The sequence below is a fragment of the Bactrocera neohumeralis genome, chromosome 6 (assembly GCF_024586455.1).
Source record: "Bactrocera neohumeralis isolate Rockhampton chromosome 6, APGP_CSIRO_Bneo_wtdbg2-racon-allhic-juicebox.fasta_v2, whole genome shotgun sequence".
Lineage (NCBI taxonomy): Eukaryota > Metazoa > Arthropoda > Insecta > Diptera > Tephritidae > Bactrocera > Bactrocera neohumeralis.
In genome coordinates, this window is record NC_065923.1 from 47,560,681 (window position 1) to 47,586,953 (window position 26,273).

Here is a 26,273-nt window from a genome sequence, read left to right on the forward strand (position 1 = left end):
GAAGAAGAGATTTTTTTAGGTTTCATATATGGAGAAGGAAGTACTTGTTTTTAGCGCCGTTGTGAGTTACGTCAATAATATAAAATTGTTTTCTTCCAAAATATTACTATTTATTGCTAAAATATAGTTATAATATATATATGTAAATCAAATTTTTAGAACAATCGATAGAGTAGTTTTCATATTACCAAAATTCCCTTTTTAAGCTGTCGCTGTTACACTGGTGACTAATTAATTTGACAGCGAATACTTTCACTGCGATACAACACTTCTTCTTTCCATTGCCGAAACGCATCTGTAGCCAAGCATAACAACTTAAAGCATTGGCACGTCAACAATGCCACATTAGCACCCACATATGCACCTAATTTAAATGCAGCCACTACACAACAGACATGCCATGAAGATAGCATCGCGTCTTGTTGACGGCTACACAAGTCCTCCTACTTGGCACAATACCAATTAATTTATGCCGGGATTGCATTACTGAGCGTTGTACGCGCAGTCGGATAGGTAACAACTGACTTCGCTGAGATATTTAGCAGAAAAAAGTCACCCACACAGGCAGCCGGCGGGAGTATAACGGCAAAATGTGTTGTGATGTACACGCACACACGCATGGACACACATATATAAACTATATTATAGACGCACATGCAAAGCCAAACAGCTGAGCATCAAAAGGTAGCCATAGCGTATACGCAATCTGGCATTCGTTAATTTTGTTTTGCGCTTTCGCACTCCAACTCCAAAGCGCTAACTACTAATACAATTACACATAATTAACAACAGCATCAACATTGAACGAGACACATTGCGATGTCAGCTTTGTGAGCAGCTCAACTTGGCAAGGACATGCGCAATTGCCCTGTCGCATCAGCTTGTCTGTCGTTGCGTGTGCACACATAAGTGGTGACGAGATAATAAGAGAAACCAACAACAACAACAACAACACAAGGAACAACAACAACAAAAATAATAACAACAAAAGCAGTAGGAGCAACAATAACAAAAACAACAACTACAAATACAATAGGAACAACAACAACAACAACAAAGAGAATTAACAACAAATATAATAACACCAACAAAAAGAGCTTCAAGAACAAACCTAACAACACCAACAACAAAAGAAGCCAACAAAGATGCTGACAATAAGTAGAGCAGCGCCCACCACAAAAGAGTAGCAGCAGTTTCCTGATACCACCGGTGAGCTTTACATAAATATGTAATAAATCCATATACATATACATTGCGTACATATGTAGACGCAGCGCTCGCTTGTAACGTATAAATACAGCGCATCTCTGTGGTTCAGCTTCAGTTGTGTTGCCGTTGGTGCGGGCGAGTTTTGCTATCGTTTGCCCTGAAAACTTCCAGAAAACTATCATCACCTTATATAAATTCGTGTTTTGGTGCACATTTTTCCTCCAAAGTGTATACGAAAAATACTACCATTGCTTTTGTTAAATTTAAAAATTACGTTCTTTAACAACAAAAACCTATACATACAAACAATTATTTGATAACTTCGTTGCCAAAATTAGCATATTCAACAAATATTGACTAAAAATAACATCAATTTGGGTGACAAACATTTTGGATTGGCAGGTAAGTGCTGAGTTGTTGCACGTGCCACACTGCCAGCGCATTTTTGGCATTTGGCATCAGGCACTTGCTGGTAAACAAAACGACGTGCAGGAACTGCTCTGATTTCCGACGTTGTTGATGCATGTATTTTTAGAATAAATGAGTAAAATTGGAAGGGAAAGCACAAACTGCTGCCTTACAAATAAATAACAATAATATTTTTGGCACACATATCTAATACAAAGGAGTTGAGCGTGTCCTGTAGTGTGACACAGTGATGAACATCCGTACAGTGTATGGAAACTAATTTAGTAGTGTGTATCGTAGAATCTGGTGTCGGAACCTAGGTATCGTTATGTCTATGTCTGCTGATTGTACGAAAATATATTTAATGCCTGGAAAAGGCAGTCGATTTCGTTCTGAAAAAATCTGTAGTTTATATTTTAAGATTTTTCGGCATAAGGTTCTAGAACTCCTACTTATAAATTTCATATAACAACCAAAATAAATAGTTTTGATTTTTATTAGCTCTCTTAGAAAGCCTGCGGTTACCCGTGTATGGAGAGTGTGAGTATCACATGTTAAGTGTAGACTCAAAATCTTGCTCAGCACAAACTGCAAGTAAAGAAGCTTCTTCTTGTACCCTGAACCTGAAATATTAAGTTTGCCATGAGGTTTGTAAACAAAACGTCTATATTTGTATGTATGTACCGGTACCATCTTCGAATAAATTGTTCAGAATAGAGTACTATAGCATATAATTGCCATACAAACTGGCCGATCAAAAACAGAAAATAAAAATCTTCTTATACCCATTTATGATATTAGAAAGGCCTCTGTGAAGGTTATTGTAACTTCCGCGAAGTAGAAGTTAAGGTACATAGTAGTCTGGTAACTTATGCCTATTTTCGTGACTTCTTTGGAGGGTGGTTTTTATAGGAAAATAAAAATCTATTATCTTGAATATTTAGAGTGTTTTTTATTTAATATAAAAAACTTCATTTGAAAAAATTTAATAATTTACTACTATTATTATTGTCACTCAAAGTTGGAACCTCAAAAAAAATGCACGTGGGTGGCCCGGGTGAATTTGGCTCTTGATGTTATCTGAAATCAAATATTCTTGATTATTCTTAATCTATAGACATGTCATTCTGGTCGGAACTACCAAAGGTTAATTTCAAGGGTAAATAACAAAATGGCGGAGTTTGAAAAAATAAAGTCCTTTTATTTTAGCAAAGAAAGGATTGTAAAATAAAAAGTTCTTCTTCTTAATTGGCGTAGACACCGCTTACGCGATTATAGCCGAGTTAACAACAGCGCGCCAATTGGATATTCCAAGCGAAGCCAGGTCCTTCTCCACTTGGTCCTTCCAACGGAGTGGAGGTCTTCCTCTTCCTCTGCTTCCCCGGCGGGTACTGCGTCGAATACTTTCAGAGCTGGAGTGTTTTCGTCCACCCGGACAACATGACCTAGCCAGCGTAGCCGCTGTCTTTTAATTCGCTGAACTATGTCGATGTCGTCGTATATCTCGTACAGCTCATCGTTCCATCGAATGCGGTATTCGCCGTGGCTAACGCGCAAAGGACCATAAATCTTAATAAAAATAAAAAGTTAGGGGTGAAAAAAATTCTCGTTATTACGAGAACTATAAGTGTGTAGAACAGCCTGTTAAAATTTGAAAGCAATCGGTGTAGTAGAAAAGAAGTTAAGACCCGGGCCGACCAGATAAACAATGTTTTGAAAAAAACGCGCTTAAAGTTCGGTCGACCTTAAAAGTTGGACTCCGAGGCGCTCTAGGAAACTCGTTATAACTCCCGAAATATTTCGAATTTCTGTCTGCAATTTTCACAGTATATTATCAAGACATTGTACTTTCAAATTAAGCAAGAAAAAATGGTCGATTTTTTGAACCCAAGTTACCAGACTACTACCTTAACGTTTTTTCTTATTATACCCTGAACAGGGTAGGAGAAGGAAGCGTCGGAGACCCTATAAAGTATATATATAAATGATCAGTATGTCGAGCTGAGTCGATTTAGCCATGTCCGTCTGTCTGTCTGTCTGTCCGTCCGTCTGTCTGTATATATACGAACTAGTGCCTCAGTTTTTAAGATATCGTTTTGAAATTTTGCAAACGTCATTTTCTCTTCAAGAAGCTGCTCATTTGTCGGAACTGTCGATATCGGACCAATAGCTAGCCTTACAGCTGCCATACAAATTGGACGATCGGAATCAAGTTCTTGTATGGAAAACTTTCACATTTGGCAATGTATCTTCACAAAAGTTGGCACATATTATTTTCTAAGGCAACAATATAATCTTCGAAGAAATTGTTCAAATTGGTTAACTATAGCATATAGCTGCCATTCAAACTGAACGATCGGAAAAAAGTTCTTGTATGGAAAACTTTTTCATTTGACAAGATATATTCACAAAATTTGACATGGGTTACTGCTTAAGGTAATAATATAATCTCCGAAAAAATTGTTCAGATCGGATTACTATAGCATATAGCTTCCATATAAACTGAACAAATAGTTACTAAAAGAAATGCACTTTTGAAGGGTATATTAGCTTCGGTGCAGCCGTTTTTTCTTGCTTTTTATTGCAAATATTCTCGTAATTATCTGAATAACAGTAATTTAATACCGACTCTACTTGAGAACTAACACTAAGCTGCTACATTCGTCATTCATTAACATCATTTTTCACATATTTTTCAGACGCTCCAATTTTTTTTAATAAAAATAAATTTTTATCGCACGATAAATACTTGTGAAGATCCTTACAATTCATTTCTTTGTAGTTACATATATTGAACAAGTAAAATATTCTTAACGGTCTCAACTGATAAACTGAGAGGCGGTTAAGCTCATTACTCCGCTGTGTATTGATTAATTAAAAAAATACGCTCGTAATTCGCGTTGTGACATTGATAGAAAACAAATACTGCACTACTATCAAGATTTCGGAAAACGACTGAGAGTTCTTATTAGCTCTGAAGAATTGACACAGCTGGGCATTAACAGGTTGCGCAAAAAACTCGTCTGATATTTCTCGGTTCTCTTTTTTCAATTTCAAGAACGCATTCAAATTTGCCAACTGATCGATCAGTTTGATGTCATCAATATGAACATATATGTATGTACTATATATATTCGAGTCTAAAAACTGAAACGTCTCAACAACTTGTTCATATTACAGATTCAGGTTCAGATGAAAATTGCAACGCGAACAGTTTGTCTGGGGATTAGCGATTAGTATAAACCTACCTCTTCTTCTTTATTAACGGTATCACGCGGTTCTTCCTTTTTGCTGTTTGGCCCCAATTGGAGATTCCAAGCATAGCTAGGTCCTTCTCCACGTAGTCTTTTCATCGGAATGGAGGTCTTCCTCTTCTTCTGTTTATCTCCGGAACTGCGTCGAATACTCTCAGAGCTGCAGTGTTGTCATCCATTCGAGCGACATAACAAATAATTAATTCGCTGAACTATGTCAATGTCGTTGTACAGCTCATCGTTCCATCGACTGTGGTATTCGTCGTTGCCAATACGCAAAGGACCGTAAATCTTCCGCAGAATCTTTCTCTCGAAAACTCGTAAAGCCGACAGATCAGATATTGTTATCGTGCATGGCTCTACACCCTATATCAGGACGAGAATAATGAGAGACTTGTAGCATTTGGTCTTTATTCGTCGAGAGAGAAATTTACTTCTCAATTGTCTACTCAATCCAAAGTAGCACCTGTTGGCAAGAATTAGTATTTTCAAGGTAGACGTTGTTGTTGGTGTTTATGCTAGTTCCAAGATAGACAAAATTATCTACGACTTCGAAGTTATAGGTGCCAACAGTGACGTGAGAGCCAAGTCTTGAGTGCGACGACTGTTAGTTTCATGACAGGAGGTATTTCGTCTTGCCCTCGTTCACTACCAGACCCATTTGCTTCGCTTCTTTGTCCAACATGGAGAAGGCGCGGTTTTTATGGCCAATAATATTGATACATTGATGAGGTCCAATCAGTTCATTGACGGTGGACTTTGACCTTTCACACAGTACGCTCGATAGAACATTATATGCGATGTTGAGGAGACTTATTCTACGGTAGTTGACGTAAATTGTGGGATCTCCCTTTTTGTGGATTGGGCAGAATACTTCAATTCCAATCGTCGGGCATACTTCTTTAAACGGGTAATTGCTATTTGAACTTCTTCATTTTCGGGCAATGAATCGTCTGTTCCATCTTTATCAATTGGAAAATCGGGCTCGCCATCTCCTAGTGTTATGCTTTCACTGCCATTTTTTTTTAACAGGTTGCAGAAGAATTTCCTCAATAATTTGCTCTGACTATCAGTCACTAGATCACTTCTACGGGTTCTACAAGAGTTTGCTTCGACCTAGAGACCTTCTGTTAGCCGAACCTTCTTTGTGTTTGTTGACGTGCGTATCTTCGCTGTAATAAGAGGTCTCAGTCAATGTAGGAACTCGGAGTATACGCCCGTCTAAAACACTGTAGACGTGTCTTCCATCTTATATATGTATGTATATCTATATGTTAAAAGTAGGCAACGTGATTACAAAAAACGCTTTGAGAATGCACCAAAAAAAATCTACAATCCCAGCGAATATTTACATATACAAATTTTAAGAATATACAGTAGCATTTTCGAAGAAAAAATATACTTTTTTTTAACTTGTAGGTCATCAGGTTTATAGAACTTCATACAGACATGGAAAAAGTTTGATAGTGATCGTAATATATGTCTCCGAGTAATCAATGCAGCAAATTCTAAAACTGATGTTTGGAAAAACTCGTTTAAAGACAAACTGATAGAGCAGATTGAACCGACTGGCTACAAGAACCTAATAAAAGAAACATATTCTCCTGTTATACAGAGCTAATGGTTTAGATACATGACGAAACGACAGAAAAAAAAGTCTTGCGGTATTTTCGCTAGTTGGCGCTGAAAGCCCGTAGTTCTAGTTTTATTCGTCGCATCGGGTCATGCTGTACCTTTTTGGAAAGCTCATTTCACGCGCTAACACGTGTTTGATTATTGTTGTTTCTTTTAAGTCGTTCGTGAGTTATAGCGTCGCAAACATGGAGCAAAATAAAGAGAAAATACGGCATATTTTACAATACTACTACGATAAAGGCAAAAATGCATCTCAAGCCGCCAATAAAATTTGTGCAGTTTATGGGACCCGATACCGTTTCCATTTCCACCGCACAACGATAGTTTCAACGTTTCCGTTCTGGTGTAGAGGTGGTCGAAGATGCGCCACGCTCCGGAAAGCCTGTCGTCGAAAATTGCAATAAAATCGCTGACTTGGTCGGAAGAGACCGGCATAGTAGCAGCCGTAGCATCGGTCAAGAGCTGGGCATGAGTCATCAAAAATTCATTTCAATTTCAATAAAAAAAAAATTCAATAAAAATACCGCAAGACTCTTTTGACAATCCATTATATTCTACTCTTGCAGATCTCGTAAATCATATAGTGCTGCTTTGACATTTTTCCTCTCCTAGTCCCATTTCGGTTCAAATTCTTCATAAAGACCCTTTAAAATAATAATATACTAACAACTGTAGTTTGATTTAAATTAAATTGATTTTTTCAACATAACCTCCATAGAAACGCCGCTTATACAAGTTATAGCAAATAGAAGAATAAGTAACTCAGAATGAAAACTAATTCCACACATACAACGGAGTACGTCTTTGCTCCTCCAAGTATACTTTGAGGTTATACATATGTATATTGAATCAAAAAACTTACCACGGGGTTGCTTTCCACAAATATTTCGCCACCGTTACCGAACACTGGCTTTTGTGGAACGACTACCAAATGAACTTCGAAGAACCGAAGTAACCGAATAAAACAGGAAACAAAACTACAACAAGGGTCATAGAACTGGCTGACGAACACGGTAACTAAGCAAGCAGTGTACACAGCTGAGTGTCGATTACACAAAGCGCACGAACGCGAATAGGGGTTGAGGGATGAATTACTTAAGCGCAAAAAGGTAGCGGTAGGGGTTGTGTACATGACAAAAGCGATACGACAGAGTCGTGTTAAACGACGGCTATGACGTTGCCGTGCCTAGTGGCAAAAGCACAAGTGGGCTGCAGCGGCAGCAAGGGGTGCGAATGAGGTAGTTACGTGTGTTGTGGACGAAAATTCTCATGAAAGTGTGTATACAAGTACATACTTTCGATACACATACATCGACTCGTATAAATTATGTATATAGTATGTGCATTGGAAAATCAGCCGAAAAGCCGACAGGGAGTAACTGCTTTCGAAACGGCGAACAGTTGAACAGCAGCACTCGGAGCGTACGGAACAGTTACCGGCTTGGGCGAAAGCGGCACACACAACTTCTCACGCACTTCAGCAAATATTCTACTTCTCCACTGTACGGGTACCTCATTCCATTCCGTTGTTCAGTGTTCGGTTCAGCACGGGTTGGTTCAATTAATTCAGTTTCAGCCTTCAGTAGGTACTGGTGGATTTTTTTCACACACTTCTCCTGTTATACCGACAAAATAGTGGCAAAGTGTTAAACACTAGCAAACTACCGTTACGTGTATTGAACAACAGTAGAAAACGCATCGTCAGCCTAACTGAACTAAACGAACTAAAAATCCAGCAAAATGGCCGAAAATTGTGGAAAGTGCAAAAAATCGATTAGCAAGGAGGGCATCGTCATTTGCAATTCGGACGATTGCATGAAAAAGTTTCATCGCACTTGCGTGAATATCGACGATGCCATCTACGATGCGATTCAGAAGAACCCTTTGATTTCCTTCAATTGTGAGGAATGTAAAAATCAATCGCCCAAAGCGCTAGCCGCCAAGCTGCAGACGATGGAGGAGAAACTGAATAAAGTCTACAATGGCGTGAATCAGATCTCGACACGTATGTATCAGCAATATTTCCAATTCGGCAACGCGAACAATGTGGACCCGAAGAAGCAAACCAATAATCTCATCGTCGTTGGTAACAACTGTAATTCGGATCGTCTGCAAGTTGTCTGCGATTATGGGCGCTGGGTGCAGGTGGGCAAATTCGCAACCTCCACTAGTGAGGATGACATTATCGAGCATTTGGCTGAGGAATTGAAGATCAATAAGAATCTAGTCAAGTGCACCAAATTGGTGAAGAACGATGCGAATCTATCGCAATTGTCATATTGTAAATTTAAGATTTCCATACCGGATTATCGTTTCAATGAGCTATTCAATGAGAATATCTGGCCCAGTGGTGTTATGGTCAGTCCATTCACACCACGTTCGCAATTGAATCAGAATCGTATATAAGGCAAAGCCATTGAAGGGCGGGTGGATGAGGGCGCTAATCGCAGACGGATAAATACGAAGAAGAAGAAGCGGAAAAGAACAAAGGAGGATGGGGAGGAGAACGGCGGGGAGGGTGATAACGAAAAGCACGAAAAGAACGAAAAGCAAATGGAGTCGCGACCACAACAACCGGCTGCGACTGCGACTGCGACAACGGTATTGCAGCACGACGAAACACCGGTGGCGGCTGAAACGGGCACGCCAACGCCAGCGAACTGTGACAATGCAGGAAAACAGGTGAAGAACGTAGGCGACAATGAAGCGGCGCTAAATGAAGTGCAAACCGAGGAAACACAAGCACAGTATCGCGAAACAGCAGACGAGGGCGTGTGGGAAGTGGAAGCAGCAATGCCGGAAAACGAAACGAACGACGTGTCTGATGCAACGCCAGCGGCCGAAGAGGAAGAAGCAGAAGTAGAAATAGAAGAAGAAGAGGAAGTGGGCGAGCGGGCAGCAGGCACGGCAGCAATTGAGGAAGTCGCCGGCGAGAGCATAAACGGTTAGGGGCATGGCATGTGTGTACGATAGAGACAAAGTCCTTCGCTTTTCCGCTAAGTGGGCGACGCAGATGGGTGGGGGAACGCGAGCGCGCAACGTATGTATATGTAAACTTATATACACGGCAATGGGGTTGGAACAATAACGAGCGATTCAATGGCTAACAGCTCGACTGATAGGGGGATAGAAAAAAATGAAAACCGAACATACACACTTACATAAATGTAATGGGAATGTGTACGATTTTGAAATACAAAAACAAAAATGGCACATTTATGTACATTTTCTACATTTTCCAATGTGAATTAAGCCGAGCTCGCTACTAACAAGGGCTTGACTTTAATTTTCAAACATTTAACATACATACAAACAATCGCATGGTATTGTTTTCGGAAAATTCATGGAAAATTTTTAATGGCAAACAAATGCTGCTAAATTCATTACGCACCAGCTGCGGTGGTGAAGCATTTCAAGTGTTTTAAAATGTGAAATTGGCGAAAATAACTGAAATATGCAGTTTTATATAGAAGCAGTCACAATGCTAAAATATATCTATTTATATGCAGAAATTATGTGCATGATTTATCTAGTAATTTACAAAGCAAAATAATAATGAATATTTGTCGTACTTACACACTTATCAACGCAAACGAAAAAAGAAAAATATATTTAAAACATTTAAGAAACGTACATAACCAGTACATAACCAAATGATACCGTAAAGCAGACACGAAGTGGAAATTATCTAAACAAAAATTATGCAACTAATTGCAACTAATATTCCCTTTGAAAACATATGTAACACGCAGGCGAAGTTAGAAAACCAAAAAACATAAATATTTTAGTACGATTAGCGCTACTGTAAAGCAAATACCAAATACTTACAAGTACACGTATACTTTTTATTATATTTAAAAGCATACATTTGCATTATTATATATAAATATTTTTTTTTTTATAATTTCCATTGGTTTCATGAGAAACAATAGTTTTGAACTTAACAGAATATATTACTTTATGTTGATTCTTTTACCATTCATGTGATTTCATTAAAAAATAGTTGTGAAAATATTAAAAAATTATAAATACCAAATTTCAAAACTTTTCAAAGAGTTTTAGCGCTAACCGCACTTTTATAAATAGGATAAATTGACATTATTATAAAAAAATTAAATATTTCCAATATCAATGTTTATATACTATTTAATATGCCCATATTCATGAAAAAAGAAGTTTTTGAAATTCAAAAAAAATTCTTAAAAAAAAAAGTTTTCGAAATTTAAAAAATTCTGAATTTGAATGTTTTTGAATTTAAGCACATAATGAACAATTTTATTAAAAAATAAAGTATTTTGAAATTTAAAAAAATTTTAATTGAAAAGATTTTTTTTCAAGCATATAGTAATCAAATTCATTAAAAAACAGTTTTTAGAATTTAAAAAATTCTGAATTTAAATGTTTTTTCAGGCACATAATGCCTAAAATCATGAAAAGTGAAGTTTTCGAAATTTAAAACATTCTGAACTTAAAATATTTGATCAGTTTCTTAAAAAAAAGTTTTTGAAATTTAAAAAATTCTAAATTTAAAAGTTTTAGAATTTTAAGCACATAATGAACAATTTTATTAAAAAATAAAGTATTTTGAAATTTAAAAAAATTTTAATTGAAAAGATTTTTTTTTCAAGCATATAGTAATAAAATTCATTAAAAAACAGTTTTTAAAATTGAAAAAATTCTGAATTTGAATGTTTTTTTCAGGCACATAATACCAGAATTCTTGAAAACAGTAGTTTTTGAAATTTAAAAATTCTGAATTTAAAAGATTTGATGATTATAATCTTGAAATTCAACAAAAAAGAAGTTTTTTAAATTTTTAAAATTCTGCATTTAAAAGATTTGATGATCATAATCATGAAATTTGTTAAGAAAAGGTTTTAAAAATTTAAAAAATTCTGAATTTGAATGTTTTTTCAGGCACATAATGCTTAAAAATGTGAAAAGTGAAGTTTTTGAAATTAAAAAAATCTGAACTTAAAATATTAGATCAGATTCTTAAAAAAAAATTTTTGAAATTTAAAAAATTCTGAATTTAAAAGTTTTTGATTTTTAAGCACATAACGATCTTCTTCTTCTTAATTGGCGTAGACACCGCTTACGCGATTATAGCCGAGTTAACAACAGCTTTTATTTAAAAAAAATGTGTTTTGAAATTTAAAAAATTTTTAATTTAAAAGTTTTTTTTTCAAACATATAGCAATCAAATTCATTAGAAAAGAGTTTTTTGAAAATTAGATAATTCTGAGTTTAAAAGATTAAAAAAAATATAAGCACATAATGCTCAAATTCATTAAAAAAGAACTGAAAATTTAAAAATTCTGAATTTTAAAGGTTTTTTTCAAGCACATAATGATCAAGTTCATCAAAAAAAAAAGATTTTTGAAATTGAAAAAATTTTGAATTTGAAATTTTTTCAAGCATTTTTAAATTTAAAAAATTCTGAAAAAAAAGTTTTTGAAATATAAAAATAAAAATTCCGAATTGAAATTTCTTTTTTCAAGCACCTAATGCAATTCGAATTTTCAGTACATACCAGTTACTTGAAATTAAAAAAAAAAAAAAAACATATAGATTTATATAAAATGTTCCGTAATAAAAATAGAAGAGAAATAAAAAAATAATAATATTTTCAAAAAATTCTAACCGCAAAGCACTTCAGCTATTATATACATATATTATATATATTATTATGTATCGAATTCACGATTGGTCACATAATACATAAAATGGCCAAAGCAAGTATTTTCGAATATGTATATTCAATATTTTTCAAAAATTTGCGCGTAACGTTTTAATAAATATGTATGTATATGTAAGCACACAAATTCTAAATAAAATATTTATGAAGTTATGAAATTACGCAGATTTTATAATTTTTATTAATGGCGGCGTGAGGATTTAATGCAAAAATTCTAAAGTTATGTGAAAAGTTTTAAAAAACAAATTTTCGCAAAAATTTCGAAAAATTCAAACAGGATATTTCAAAAAATTCTTGATTTTTTAAAAAAATTCAAACCTCTTAAAATTTTAATGAACGAGTGATAATGATATTAAACATTTTTGGTTTCAAATTTTCTAACTATTTAAAGTTGAAGTTGTAAAAATAAATATTTCGCCAAAATTTCGAAAATAATCAAAGTGTATTTCTCCCAAACTTCCTGATATTTATAAAAAATTCAAATTCTTTCAAGAATTTTAAAAAAGATATACATTTTTTTATTCAAAAATTTCTAGTTATTTAATGATAAAGTTTGAAAAACAAATTTTTGCAAAAATTTCGAAAACATCAAATTGAATTATCAAAAAACTAAAATGTCTTAAAAACTTCAATTATGTATATATAAAATGTTTAACTTTCAAAAATGTTCTAAAATACTAAACAAATTCCCAAAAATATTTTAAAATTTTGCCAAAATAAGTTTTAAAAATTTCTAGAAAAACGTGTTAAATTTTTCTAGTTTCAATATTTCTAATTTTTGAAAGATTTAAAAAATATTGAGTTTTTTTAACAAAATTTAAAAACTTCCAAGTTTATCTTTTCACAATTTTCAAAAAAGATACATTCTAAAATACTAAAAGCATTCCAAAAAATATTTTACAATTTTCAAATTTATAAAAAAAATCCAATTTTTTAAAAAATATTAAAATTTTTCAAAAATATGATTTTGAAGCTTCAAACAAAGAAAGAAATTAAAATCAATTTGAAGTTTAGCAATAAAAACATATTCCAAAAATACTTCAAAAGTATTACAAATTTTATAATTATATCGGAAGTGAGAACAACTCCATTAGAAATGGTTAAAAAAATTTAATCGATTTTAAAACTTTATTACATTTTCCAAATATATACATAGATATTAACTCTAAAACTTTTTATAAAAATATTTTTTTTTAATTTTTAATTTACAAAACTTTTTTTAATTATAAATTTTTTCAGAAAAAAAACTTTAAATAAAAGTAATACAACTTTAATAAATTTTTCAAATATATATATATATTAAATAAAAAATTTGTTATAAAAATCTTTTTTTAATTTTTTAATTATAAAACTATGTTTAATTATAAAATTTTTTTGAGAAAAAGCTTGAAATAAAAGTTATAAAACTTTAATACATTTTTCATGTTTACATATATTAACTTTTAGCGTTTTTATAAAAATAGTTTTTTAATTTGTTATTTATAATTTTTTTATTATTTTTATTTAAAGTTTTCTCTAAAAAATTTTATAAATAAAATAATAAAAAAAATAAAAAAAATTATTTTTTATATAAAAGACTTAAAGTTGTTTTAGAGAAAAACTTTAAATAAAAATAATGAAACTTTAATAATTTTTCCAAATATATATTATTTTTAAAACTTTTTATAAAAATATTTTTTAATATTTTATTTCTAATTTTGTTAAATTTTTATTATAAAATATTTTTGTGAAAGTTTTCACTTTGAATCAGTAATTTAATAAAATAACGGTAACGCTTTTTTAATTAAACTGCAATTTAATATTTTTTCTTTTGAAATGTAATACAAATATTTTGATGAAAAAAAAATCTGCTTCGAAAAATTTTCTAAATGCATAACTTAAATAAAATAAAAATATATTAACACGCTGAAATTGTTCGGCAATGCATAAATTTATTGACTATTTGTACTTAGCAAGTCAGTAGTTTAGCAACTAACTGTTTTAGAAATCAGTCATAAATGTCTGCCAATTCAATTCTTACGGCAAAATGCAAACTAAACACGAAAAAGTTTATAAACAATATTTTCCTTAAAATCAATTTATAAATATATTTTAGTTTTTGTTTTACTAAACTCATAAATATTTCTAATATTGAACAATAACTGTTTTCTAACAACAAAATATTTTCTCTAACGAAAAAATAATATTTTTCGCAATATAAATTTTATACCAAAAAACATATAAAAATATACTATATGGCAATCTAATGCATAGCACACGGTAAATACCATTTAAATGGCATTGCAAAATTTCGGCAGTGCGAATTTTAAGATTTAACAGCAGGAAAAGCATAAAAGCAAAAGCTAAAAAAGAAAACGACAAAAAGTGTGAAAGCAAAAACGGAAATGTTTAATTTAAGGACGGGATTTAAAATATTGCTAGTAAACATAACGCATACTAACACAAATACACTTACATTTATTCAAATTCAAGAAGTTGCGGAACGAAATGCAGAAGAAGAAGAAGAACTTAAAATAAAAAATATTAAAAACTTTATGAAAAGTAAAAGGTGAAATATGCCAGCAAACATACATATGTATTTATCGAACATTCCAACACATACATGCACATATGTATATACAAGCATACTTACACGTGTGTCTGTATGCATGCAAGGAAATAAATAGAAATTGTGCTTGTAGTGTCTTCAAATGCATGCTCAAAGCTTTTGTCGCCTGAGCATTTCTTTAGAAAATTTTGAAAATATGATATGATAATACATATATAATAACAACAACAACAACTAACAGCAATGAGCACCGCAATTTCTTGCAGCAATGCTGCCACTTCGGCGCGCATTGCGACTTTCTTTCACAAAAAAGCCAAAGCAAATTGTCGGTATTTTATATCATTTTAACGAAAATATGTGCAACAACAACAATAACGACAGCAACAACCACAACAGCGAGAAACGGCGTATTTTATTGCATTTTAGCAAGAACTGATCTATTCGCACACACACACACACACACACGCTAGCAAAAAATGGTGTGGGCGTGTGTGCGCATGCGCGCAGCTGTTGGCACTACACATGTATGAGCGAAGCGAATGTGTTTAAAAAGTAGGAATTTTAAAAATCCGCATATTCGCATTTCTGCAATAAAGTTCATTTTTTAGTAAAAAAAATAAAGAAAACGCAAAAAATATATATATAATAACAATAATGGTAGTTATTTATTCAAAGTGTATTTAGTATACAATATGCATGCATGTATTTATGTCGAATTTTTAAATAAATTCCAAAAAATTAAAAAAAAATTTTTTGTCTTTAAATAAACGAAAAATTTACATCTTCTATAACTAAAAAGCACAAAAAACATTTATGCAAATAAATATAGGGTGATTCACTTCGAGGTTAAAAAGAAAAAACATAGAAACTTCAAATTTATTGCGGAATGTTTATTATCATTCGAAATTATCTCTTCCAAATGTTGGCCGTGGCTACGTCTCAGATGGTTCATCCTTTGAGTCTAATATTCGAGCATTTCGACTGGAAACTGGCGAATAACACGCGTTTTTCTCCAAGGCCAGAACCGTAGCGGGATTGTTCGCATAGAGACTTTATCCTTTACATATCCCCACAGGAACAGCTGTGACGGTGTGATATCACATGATCTTGGTAGCCAATCGAAAGACCCAAAACGTGAAGTTATCTGCTCACCGAAGTATTCTCCCAAAAAATCTATTGATTGATGCGATGTGTGGGAAGTGGCCCCGTCTTGTTGCCACAAAATCTCGCCCATATCACAAGCTTCAATTTCATTCATCAAATAGTCGATTATTAGTGCGCGATAACGGTCGCCATTGACGATTACGTCCTCACTGGCATCATTTTTGAAGAAATAAGGACCGATGATTTCACCGGCCCACAAACCACACCAAACCGTTGGTTTTCTGGGTGAAATTGCAGTTCTTGAATCTCTTCAGCTTGCCCTTCGTCCCAAATGCGGCAATTTTGCTTTTTTACATACCCCGAAATGAGTCTCATCGCTGAACAAAACTTGGCTCGAAAACATCGGATCTTCTTGGAACTTTTCTAGAGCCCATAGAGTGTAGTGATATTGCTTGGAAAGGTCGAGCGGTTTCAGTTCTTGCAGAAGCTATATTTTGTATGATTTCAATTTAAGATCTCAACGTAAAAAGCGCCAAGTCGTTTCACACGTCAGTCCGCGTTGCTGCGAACGGCGCCGAATCGACTCTCCACGGTCTTTGTGTACACTTTCAGCTACGGCTGCTATATTTTCTACACTGAATGCTGAACATAGTTTATGCGGTCGAATATTATCCGATAATGAATGCTGGGTCTCAAGATGAGTGATTGTTGCAAATAGTACGCGCATTAGTGACCGTAATGACCGATTTTGGTGACCGTAAGTTGAGCGAAGCGCGCGAAACATATTCTTTATAGAACGTGAATTTTCGTAATAATAAAATTGAATGCTTGTTCACAAAAGTTCGTTGCAGGAATACGAGGAGGTGATCGGTATTTGGCTAATTTTCATATTGTCTGTTTTCATTACTCTTTACCCTTCCTTATAGAATAGCAGCGGTCTTCGATTCGCCAAACGTTGGAGAGTAGCGAATTAAACAAACTATACCAGATGCTCCAGCAAATGAGCAGCACTTGCAGTGCAACCCTGCGATAACATTCATATCTTCTGATGCATGCACGATAGGATAATGATTCTCCCTTATTGAAGAAATTCCCTTTTCGCAATAAAAACGTTGCAGTAAAACTTTAGTGTTGTTCTCTATAAATAACTAAAATGGATTTTGGAGCTTAGTTTTAAATATACTTACAAGAAAAGTTTGTATTTTCATTTGTTATTTATATAATATAAAAATAGGAAAACAAAACTTGGTAGCATTCAAAATACTCTCTTGCACGAAGTCAACTCAATAACTTTGATGTTGCTTTTAGAGATATTTCTTTTACAAGAGAACAGAAGCGAGCAGAGAAATGACGAATCGGAGACAGCTAATATGATCTAATACTTGGTAGACCGTGCTTTTTTTGCGAGTGCGGAGTTGGCAAACGCCTTCCGCATCATCTCTGTTGTCGGCACAGCAACGGTATATAATTTTGTACCTGCTACTCAACTCTTCGCGAAGTGTTACTTATGACGGAAATAATGTAAAACTTTTAACTTTTGAGGGAGAACTCTCCGCAGTTCCTCCCTCGTGGATCCGCCCCTGGTTACACCTGATTCTGTTCTGCAGGCTGATGTAACTCTCAGAGGTACACACTCTGGCCATTACCTTTCGCTGGTTTTTAGCACATCTGCCTAGATCTCTGCTCCGTATAATAGGAAGCTGATAGTTGTCGACATTAAAAGCTTTCTCTTTCTTGGATGGGCCCCATATGTTGGCCATTAGTCGGCTATGTTGGGAGTGGATTTTCGCTGCCTTTCCTGCGGCGCGGTGGATATATATACATATATGAAGAAAGTTAATCTGGGGTCCAGCCTTACGCCTAGGCAGTTTACTGTTTTATGTCCTTAGAATATTAGTTACCGTTTGCATATTTGTTTCGAGACGTACATATGTGCTTATTTGTTATCAATACATAGTACCTCTGTTGTTTTTCGTAGCGAACTGGTTGTGTAAGTCAAGCCATCGTTGCCTCCGTATCATGACCTGATTCGTTCGCACTTCTTCTGTGTCTCGTACTGTGATTACTGTTGCAATATCACCCGCGTAGCTTATTAGGTGTGCTTCTTCTGGCATTTGAAGTTTTAGTATATCGTCGTAGCTGATGTTCCACAAGTCTGGCCCTAGAATGGATCCTTATGCTCCTGACGTAACCGCTATCTGTCGTGATCTCTCTTTAGTTTGGTATTTTGGCTCTGAGATAGTCGGGGATTCTAAGGCTTTTTTCGAGACCGTTCAATCCTGTCCACCAATATAGCCATAATCAATACAAATTACAAATATTGCAGCCATGGTTACTAGAACAGTAACTATACAACAGTTGCCTTACATAATGGGCGTATTGTACCTTTGTAAAAAAAGCATCTGTCCCGTTTTTACTCCGAAAGGACAATTTTTAAAGAATCTTGAATGAGATGTCTTTTGTGTGACAAAAAACTTCAAATCTCTTCAACATCCAACTGATTTTTCCTGGCGATCGTTTTACTCTTTCTGTGAAATATTGGAATCGAAAACATGCCACCATGAACTTTTAAGGCGGGAAAGTCTACTTTGCGATATGTATCAACAAGCATCTTTCGGTTTGCATTAGAAAATTGTTCTTATTTAGGGTTTTCCACCCAAATCTGTATTCAAAATGGGATAGAGCCGCTCTGTTTTTAAAGACCTCGATTTTATTGGGTATGAATGTCGGCATGAAAGTACGAATATTGACTAATAGTATACAGATGGGCTCTATACAAGTGTCATCCGCTGTATTAAACCCCTGGAAACGGTGCAACGGGCCTGCTTGCTGGGAAATACGGATTAACTAAAACTCCGGACTCTTAAACATCTGATCAATACATATGAGGTAATGCTTAAGTCCGGCCGGTTCAAGATTTTAAGTCTTAGGAGTTAGATTCGGCGTCACCACGGGCATGCTATCATACTCGACCTTGTTAATGGTTTTAGCCCGAGAAATTGGGAATGTGAACGAGGAAGGGAGACCTATGAGGAAGTCAACACAACATTTTCAATTCCCAGTAGAGACAGTGAAATCACCGGCGTATGAAAGAGTGAAAAAGGAGAAAGTAAGGACTTCTATCTATGGACAGAAAGTTAGCTTCACACTACAACGACAACTCAGCTTTTCAGGACAAAATTATAGGATTGGCCAATTGGGCTTCTGCTCTAACCAGTAACCAATCTAACAAATAGCGGTTATTAAGATCATCCGTAGCGCCAAACTAAGTCTTATACAAGCCGCAAAAGAAACAGAACTTTTTAAAAATAACTGTTTCTGGTGGCGCCACCTATTGGTGGGTATATGAAATAAAAAGTTTGATCTCTTGTTGACATTTCGTAAAAATTTTAAGACAATTGGATAACTACAATCGATATTATCGATCAAAAAGTGACAGCAGCTTTTGGTCATCGGTCGAAAAATGCAAAGAGCAAATATTAAATTTTGTTTTAAACTTGGGAAAACGTTTACTGAAACATTTCAAATGATGAAAAAAGTTTATGGTGATCAGTGCCTATCCCGTAGTAATGTGCATGAGTGGTTTAACCGATTCCAAGAAGGTCGTGAGGACCTCTGTGACGATTCAGAAGTCAAAAATAAAGACAATGCTGATTTGTTTTTACGATTCCGAGGGAATTGTACACCGAGAGTTCGGCCCACCTGGCCAAACGATTAATGCTGTGTTTTACCTTGGTGTTATGAAGCGTCTTTTGTCACGCATTCGTCGAGCTCGAACACAATACCGTGAGGCAGGGTCCTGGCGCCTGTTGCACAATAATGCGCCGTGTCATCGGTCCACGCTTGTCACTGATTTTTTGACAAAAAACTCCATATTAACCATTAATCACTCACCCTACTCACCTGATCTGGCACCCTGTGATTTTTACCTATTTGAAAAACTTCATTTGCCCATGAAAGGACACTGGTTTCAGGACATTTCAGCTATCCAAAAGGCGACGACCGATATTCTCAAGAGCTTTTCGAAAAATGACCTTAAACACTCATTTGAAATGCTAATTGACCGGGCTAAACGCTGTATCGAAGCACAAGGAAAGTACTTTGAATAAAAAAATACAACTTTTGAAAAATATTAATTTTTTGTTGTTTTTTTTTAACAGTCCTGTTTCTTTTGCGACAGACCTTGTAGCACTAGGTTATGCAAGGAGACAAAAACTAGGCTTTTAGTAGGTAAATCGGTTAAAATCAGCCAGAAACCCGTTCATCCCGGTTATATATAGATGAGGATGATGGAACATTACCTATGCGAATGTCCTACCTTCAGCCGGATGAGAGAAGACATATTCCATGGCTCCCAATGATCCAACTTAAGAGACATTAGTGTTGGTGGATTAGGCTTAATGTGATTACCACTCCGGAGCGCAATGGGCCTAAGAACCGACACCTACATTCTGGCGCTCACGCGCCTTCCTTTCAACCAATCAACCAATGATATATAGAAGTCCATATTATTGTATATTCATAAGGCCTTTAACTGGCTTTTATGAAAATCAACTTCTATAATTAAGTAAAATAAGAATCTGTTCAGAAAAAATTCCTATGCGTCTTACTTTAGGGATCGCTCCCCAATCCATATACTTCCACTTCAAGATATACCTAAGTATGTGGATTATGAAAACTGGAATATCGAACAGGAATATCGAACAGCGTGAGAGAGAGGAGGAATACCAAAGCAAATAATTACGATTTTATAAAATCTTTCAGTTTACAAACATAATTATTATAGAATATAATATAATCTTTATAGATATTCCCTCCACAACCATGACAGCCACAAAAAGGTCACCGAAAACAAAAAGCGCATCCAAGGTTCTAGCAAAAGATCAAGCCAGCAGCAAAGCAGTTAATGAACAAGAAATGGAGTGTAATAAAACAATTAGCTACCAGCACGAGGGAGATGAGGAAATAAAGGACCAACGGGACATCCTAAACCGAGAAGGAAAGTGTAAACTCCGCGACATTTTCCATTCTTGCACTGGTTACAAGTTAGACAACTTCACATCGTATACAAGCTTCACAAACTGGTTACATCGGCCAGTCGATGCCTCAGCGCTTGGAGTTTTTCGCATGCTCTACGGTACGGTTAAGTGCCGACAAACGAAAATTTAGATATATTTTAATTTTAAACTTTTGTCCAACATACAGGTTTGGCAATGTGCATCGATATCGCGGAGGAGCGTGGTGGCAGTCAAATGGATACACGCTTCGGCGAGCCACAGCATTGCCACTTTCCGCTTTTCGATAGCGTTAAGGCGTTCCCACTACCGGTGATGGGTTGCATTTATCTGCTCATGTGGCTGGGCGCACTCGGCATTATGCTCGGTTACCGTTATCGGCTTAGCTGCTTGGCGTATATCGTACCCTATTGGTATATATTTTTACTCGATAAGCCGGCATGGAACAACCATAGTTATTTGTTCGGTTTGGTTGGAGCAATATTGCTCTTTACTGGAGCCAATCGATACTGGTGAGTTCGGGTAGTCAATTGCCGTTTGTATAGCGTTTTATGCCTTCTCATTTATCGCAGCTCCTTGGACAAGTACCTGCAGCCGAATATGTCGGACACTGTGCCCTATTGGAATTACTTTCTCATCAAATTCCAATTTTTCGTGCTTTATATGTATGCCGGACTGAAGAAGTTAACCACGGAATGGCTTTCGGGTTATGCGATGTCGAGCCTTAGTGAACACTGGGTCTTTACACCATTTCGCTCATTGTTGTCGTCCGATTTGACGGATCTACTGGTTGTACACTGGTTTACAGCGATCTTTGACTTTTCTATTGCCTTCTTTATGACCTGGGAAGCCACCAGATTACTGGCCACGCCCTTTATGCTCAGCTTTCACTTAATGAACTCGCGTCTCTTTGTTATAGGTGCGTTTTATAAATTTTTTATTGATATGTATTTTTATAGTAAGATTGTATAAATTGCAGGTATGTTCCCGTGGGTATGTCTGGCGGAAGTGCCGCTCTTCTTTGGCTTCAGTTGGCCGCGTAAATTAAGTCTCAAGTGTTTACTGCAATTTGTCAACTCCCCAACCATTTGTAAAGCTAAAAGTAAGCAGCAGGAATCAAAAAATTCTGAAGAATCGAAAGCAGCTACCGAGCTTAACGCCGCTTCAAGAGTTGTGGCCGCCAGTACCCAATCCACAACCAGCAACAGTGACGACCAGATTGAAAAAACAGCAACAATAAATTGCTTCGCTGCTAAACTCCGCGCAGCGCTCGTCTTGTTCTACTGTGCTCTGCAACTTTTCCTACCCTATTCTCATTTCATCACGAAAGGCTATAATAATTGGACCGAAGGCCTCTATGGCTATTCGTGGAACATGATGGTACACACGTACGACACAGTGCTAACCTCGGTGAAACTTGTCGACAATTCCAACGGTGAAGTACACTACTTGGATCCATATGCCTTTACAGAGTACGATCGTTGGACCAAACATGCCGATATGGCCTTACAATATGCTAAGTGTATTGAGGCGAATATACGCGACGATTATGCGCGCAATCCACAAGCGAGTCCACTGAGTTCGACAAATATTTCGATATATTTTGATATTTGGTGCTCAATGAATGGACGCTTTCAACAGCGCGTCTATGATCCGCGTGTCGACCTCTTAAAGGCCGAGTGGTCACCATTCAAGCCTACCAGTTGGTCATTGCCACTGTTGAATGAACTGAATTATATGCGTCCGAAATTGAAGTTGATGACCGATGAGGTAATGGCTTGGAGTAATTACTCGGATGTCATATTTGTTGCCGACTTTCCGGGACTAACATTGGATAACTATATTTCGACTGACTTGACAAATGTGACGCTAACTATTTTGGCTGGTAATGTGCGCTATAAGAGTGACGATGAGGATGAAGCTTACTTTCTGACGGCGGGCAAAAGTTTTGGACTCCAAAGTGGTGAGACGCATCATATTACAACGATCGGGTTGAAGCCATCTTCATATCTCTATACATTTATGGTGAGTATGTACACGATTATATAACAAGGCTTCGGACACCTTTGCTAAATGTCGAACCTTTTTCTCCTGAACTGCGATGGTCGACTGCGGTAAGAACGCGGATTTTTCCACAAGATTGAATCATAAGAAAAAGGGTGATAGTGAAGTGAAATTGAAGGGGCCTACACATTAGTGTTTTAGTTTAAAATGTCGAGTTCATGCCTGAATGTAACAATTGTTTACTCTGGTACGAGAGAAATCGAACTCTTCTTCTATAACGAATAGACAACTGTGGTTCCAAAGATAGTGAAGGCCTCGGCATGTTGTCAGTGTATTTTATGATTTTTGACCAGATGGTTCTGCGGTGCGTTTCTCCCATAAGAAACTTACACTTCTTCCATTACAGCAAACATGTCTGACTGGAATTGTGATTAGCCAAATAGATACAAAATTGAGGCCTTTCACTGCAACCTATGGTCTATTTTACCCTCTCCTATATCACATATGGTAATAAAAGTCCAGCATTCTGAACAATTCCTGGAGCTTCCTGGGCGCAGATGAGATTATGTGATCCCTGTCCACGTAGATGGAACCTAGGGCCTTGAGTTTGCTTATACAAATCAGGTATTCTGGAGTTTCCTGTTCCATTTCGCAAAGCCTGCAGTTTGCGCAAGTAACTATGCCCATGTTGGACAGGTGCTTCCTGAACCTGCAGTGCTCTGTGTAGAGTGCGATAAGGAGGTGGAATTTGTCTCAAGGAACGTTGAACATTTCTTTAAAGCTAACAAAGTTGTACCCTCCCAGTAGTAGCTTAGTGTTGCACACTCCTGCTGCCTGCTGCCAGTGCCGTTCTCTCCTCACTCTCTCCTCCGTGCGGAGTAACTTCTTTATAATTCAATGCATGGTTCTGGCCCTATCATCCTGGACGCTGCCGCAGAGCGTAACGCCATCCCTTTGAAGAAGGGTCAGTGGTGTGTATTCCCCTATGGCCTTCGTTTGTTGAGACGACATTATCTTCCCTTTGTCTGCTGCCATGAGCAGCATAGTATGTTTTGCTAGCTGTTTGATCACTAGATGCAGCGCTGTGAGCTCCAGCATGACTTCAATTGCTGCGGTTGGGCAAGTGGAGATTGCCCACGAAGCGCAGACATAGATGAGCCTTTGCAGCTTCGATAGTTAAAGCCCTACCGAAGTCTGTGTTGCCTTAGATGCCCAAGCAACCGATCCATAAGTGACAGTAGGTTTTACGATCATGGTATATAGCCATCTGATGATACCTGGCTTGCAGCCCCAGGATCTGCCGGCTAGGCGTCTGCATATCATGAGTGCCTTGGTGCCTTTAGACAGTGTTAATTCCACGTGCCTATTCTACCGTAAGGTTGAGTCTAACGTGGGACCAAAGATTTTAACCTCTTTAGATACCTCCAACCCGAAAGAGATCTTCGTTTTGTGAATGGGACGACGGTTGTTTAGGACGGGTTGTTGTTGTTGTTGTTGTAGCGGCAGAAGTCTGCCGAGTTGACAGTCCTTGGCCGGATAAAAATCCGGGTCCGTTCCGGTTGCGTAGACCCGACTGTCGTGGGAACGGGTTGCATACCTTGTTGCAAAAGATCTAGAAAGTTACCGTCCGCCCCTGGTGACTTATAATTCGATAGTTCGAGAAGGAGGCCAGTGCCAACTTGATTGATTCTGTAGTAAATAGATTCCTTGCAGTCATCCAATCCGAGCGATCTGGCCTATGTGTGATCATTGGTGGATAGCGTAGCCGCTATCTCTTAATTCGCTGAACCATATCAATGTCGTCTTATATCTCGTACAGCTCATCGTTTCATCGACTGCGGTATTCGCCGTTGCCAAAGCCCAAAGGACCATAAATCTTCCGCAGAACCTTTCTTTCGAAAACTCATAAGATCCACTCAACAGATGTTGTCATCGTCCATGCCTCTGCATCGTATAGTAGGACGGGGATGATGAGTGACTTGTAGAGTTTGGTCTTTGTTCGTCGAGTGGGGAAGTAGCAACTGTTGGCAAGAGTTATTCTGCATTGGATTTCGAGGTTGAGGTTGTTGTTGGTGTTAATGCTGGTTTCAAGATAAACGAAGATATCTACGACTTCGAAGTTACATCTTTTTGCTTAGAACGAGTAAAATCGAGTGAAAACTCGCCCTACAGGTAGATCTCATATAACTAACAAGCCTTATGTACCAGAAGGTACTTGCTCGGCTTTAATTCTTGAAAGTTGTAAGAGGATGAGATCTTCGGTTGCACCCGCGCTTAGCGCTTCCTTACATGTTATTTATATTCTAGTCAATGCCATTGGCACAGATTTTAAAACCGTAATACCACCCAAAAGTAGTTGACAGTAATTCAACCGAAACTTGAGTTGATATCGCTAACAACAAATTTCGAAATTTCAAGCAAAGTGTAATTGGGCCTTAGACATTGAACATTTATATTTACACTACATAAATAACAGTTTTCGAAATACTTGTATTTCATAAGCGGCATTCCGGTCAACTAATGCTGCTATTTTATATTGAAAAAGTAAAAGAAACTTATTTGAATTTTTTTCTTCGCAGAACAAAACAATGATCGATAATGCAACGCCTGCCACCGAAAATATCAATCAAAAGCCCAAGAAGCCGCTGTTGCCGCTTTGGGATGAATTTAGGAACCGCATAAAGAATTACAAAGAATTTATGAAACACATGGCCAATTGTGTGTTGTATTTGTTGTATGACGTGCCAATACCAATGGAAGTGCGTGAGCGAAACTAAACGCCGCCAACCGTAGCTGTCTTTCTCGCAACTATCGTAAACTTAGTACTTAGTATTCGAAAACTACTAGCATTTTAAAGTGAAATGTTCGAAATCGTGTGATAAATGGATAATAACGTTATTAAATTGTATACAGATTTTAAATAAACTTTATTACAGAATAAAAATACATTTAAAACATTGTTGTTGCTTTCTTAAATGTACATATTTATTTGCATATTTCACTATTCACAATACAGCTGTGTGTGTGTCTGTGTGATGGTTTACATATTCATAGGAACCCTTTTCAACAAATATGTATTTATATACACTGTTATGTGTCAAGACTATGTTCACTAGTGTCTGTCTGACTGTCTGTTAGCAACTGCCTCCACTTTTCACCTTAAAACGACTGCAGTATATAATGGGTTATCAAAAAAGTCTTGCGGTATTTTTTATTGAATTTTTTTTTATTGAAATTGAAATGAATTTTTGATGACTCATGCCCAGCTCTTGACCGATGCTACGGCTGCTACTATGCCGGTCAGGCTTTCCGCAGCGTGGCGCATCTTCGACCAACCATCGTTGTGCGTTGGAAATGGAAACCTCCACTTTTCACCTTAAAACGACGCTATAACAACG

General features: G+C 36.4%; 2 protein-coding genes across 2 annotated transcripts; both read left to right on the forward strand.

Annotated features, from left to right (window-relative positions):
• The first annotated feature begins 1,337 nt into the window (after nt 1–1,337).
• Nucleotides 1,338–25,834, forward strand: LOC126762570 (vitamin K-dependent gamma-carboxylase). The gene is made up of 6 exons (XM_050479421.1): nt 1,338–1,611; nt 20,664–20,993; nt 21,062–21,383; nt 21,444–21,790; nt 21,851–22,896; nt 25,455–25,834. Exons 2-6 carry the CDS (start codon nt 20,681–20,683, stop codon nt 25,650–25,652), a joined length of 2,226 nt encoding a protein of 741 aa, XP_050335378.1. The 5' UTR covers nt 1,338–1,611; nt 20,664–20,680; the 3' UTR covers nt 25,653–25,834.
• LOC126762614 (uncharacterized) lies at nt 7,889–12,365 on the forward strand. Its single transcript, XM_050479488.1, has 2 exons — nt 7,889–10,873; nt 11,381–12,365. The coding sequence occupies exon 1, from the start codon at nt 8,247–8,249 to the stop codon at nt 8,910–8,912; it is 666 nt and encodes a 221-aa protein (XP_050335445.1). The 5' UTR covers nt 7,889–8,246; the 3' UTR covers nt 8,913–10,873; nt 11,381–12,365.
• Nucleotides 25,835–26,273: the final 439 nt, after the last annotated feature.

What these genes read in the sequence shown, in the direction of transcription:
- LOC126762614 (XM_050479488.1), top strand. Translation starts at nt 8,247, where the DNA reads ATGGCCGAAAATTGTGGAAAGTGCAAAAAATCGATTAGCAAGGAGGGC.
- LOC126762570 (XM_050479421.1), top strand. Translation starts at nt 20,681, where the DNA reads ATGACAGCCACAAAAAGGTCACCGAAAACAAAAAGCGCATCCAAGGTT. An exon ending in ACTGGAGCCAATCGATACTG is followed by an intron (nt 21,384 to 21,443) that starts GTGAGTTCGGGT and finishes CATTTATCGCAG; the next exon opens with CTCCTTGGACAAGTACCTGC. An exon ending in CTCGCGTCTCTTTGTTATAG is followed by an intron (nt 21,791 to 21,850) that starts GTGCGTTTTATA and finishes TATAAATTGCAG; the next exon opens with GTATGTTCCCGTGGGTATGT.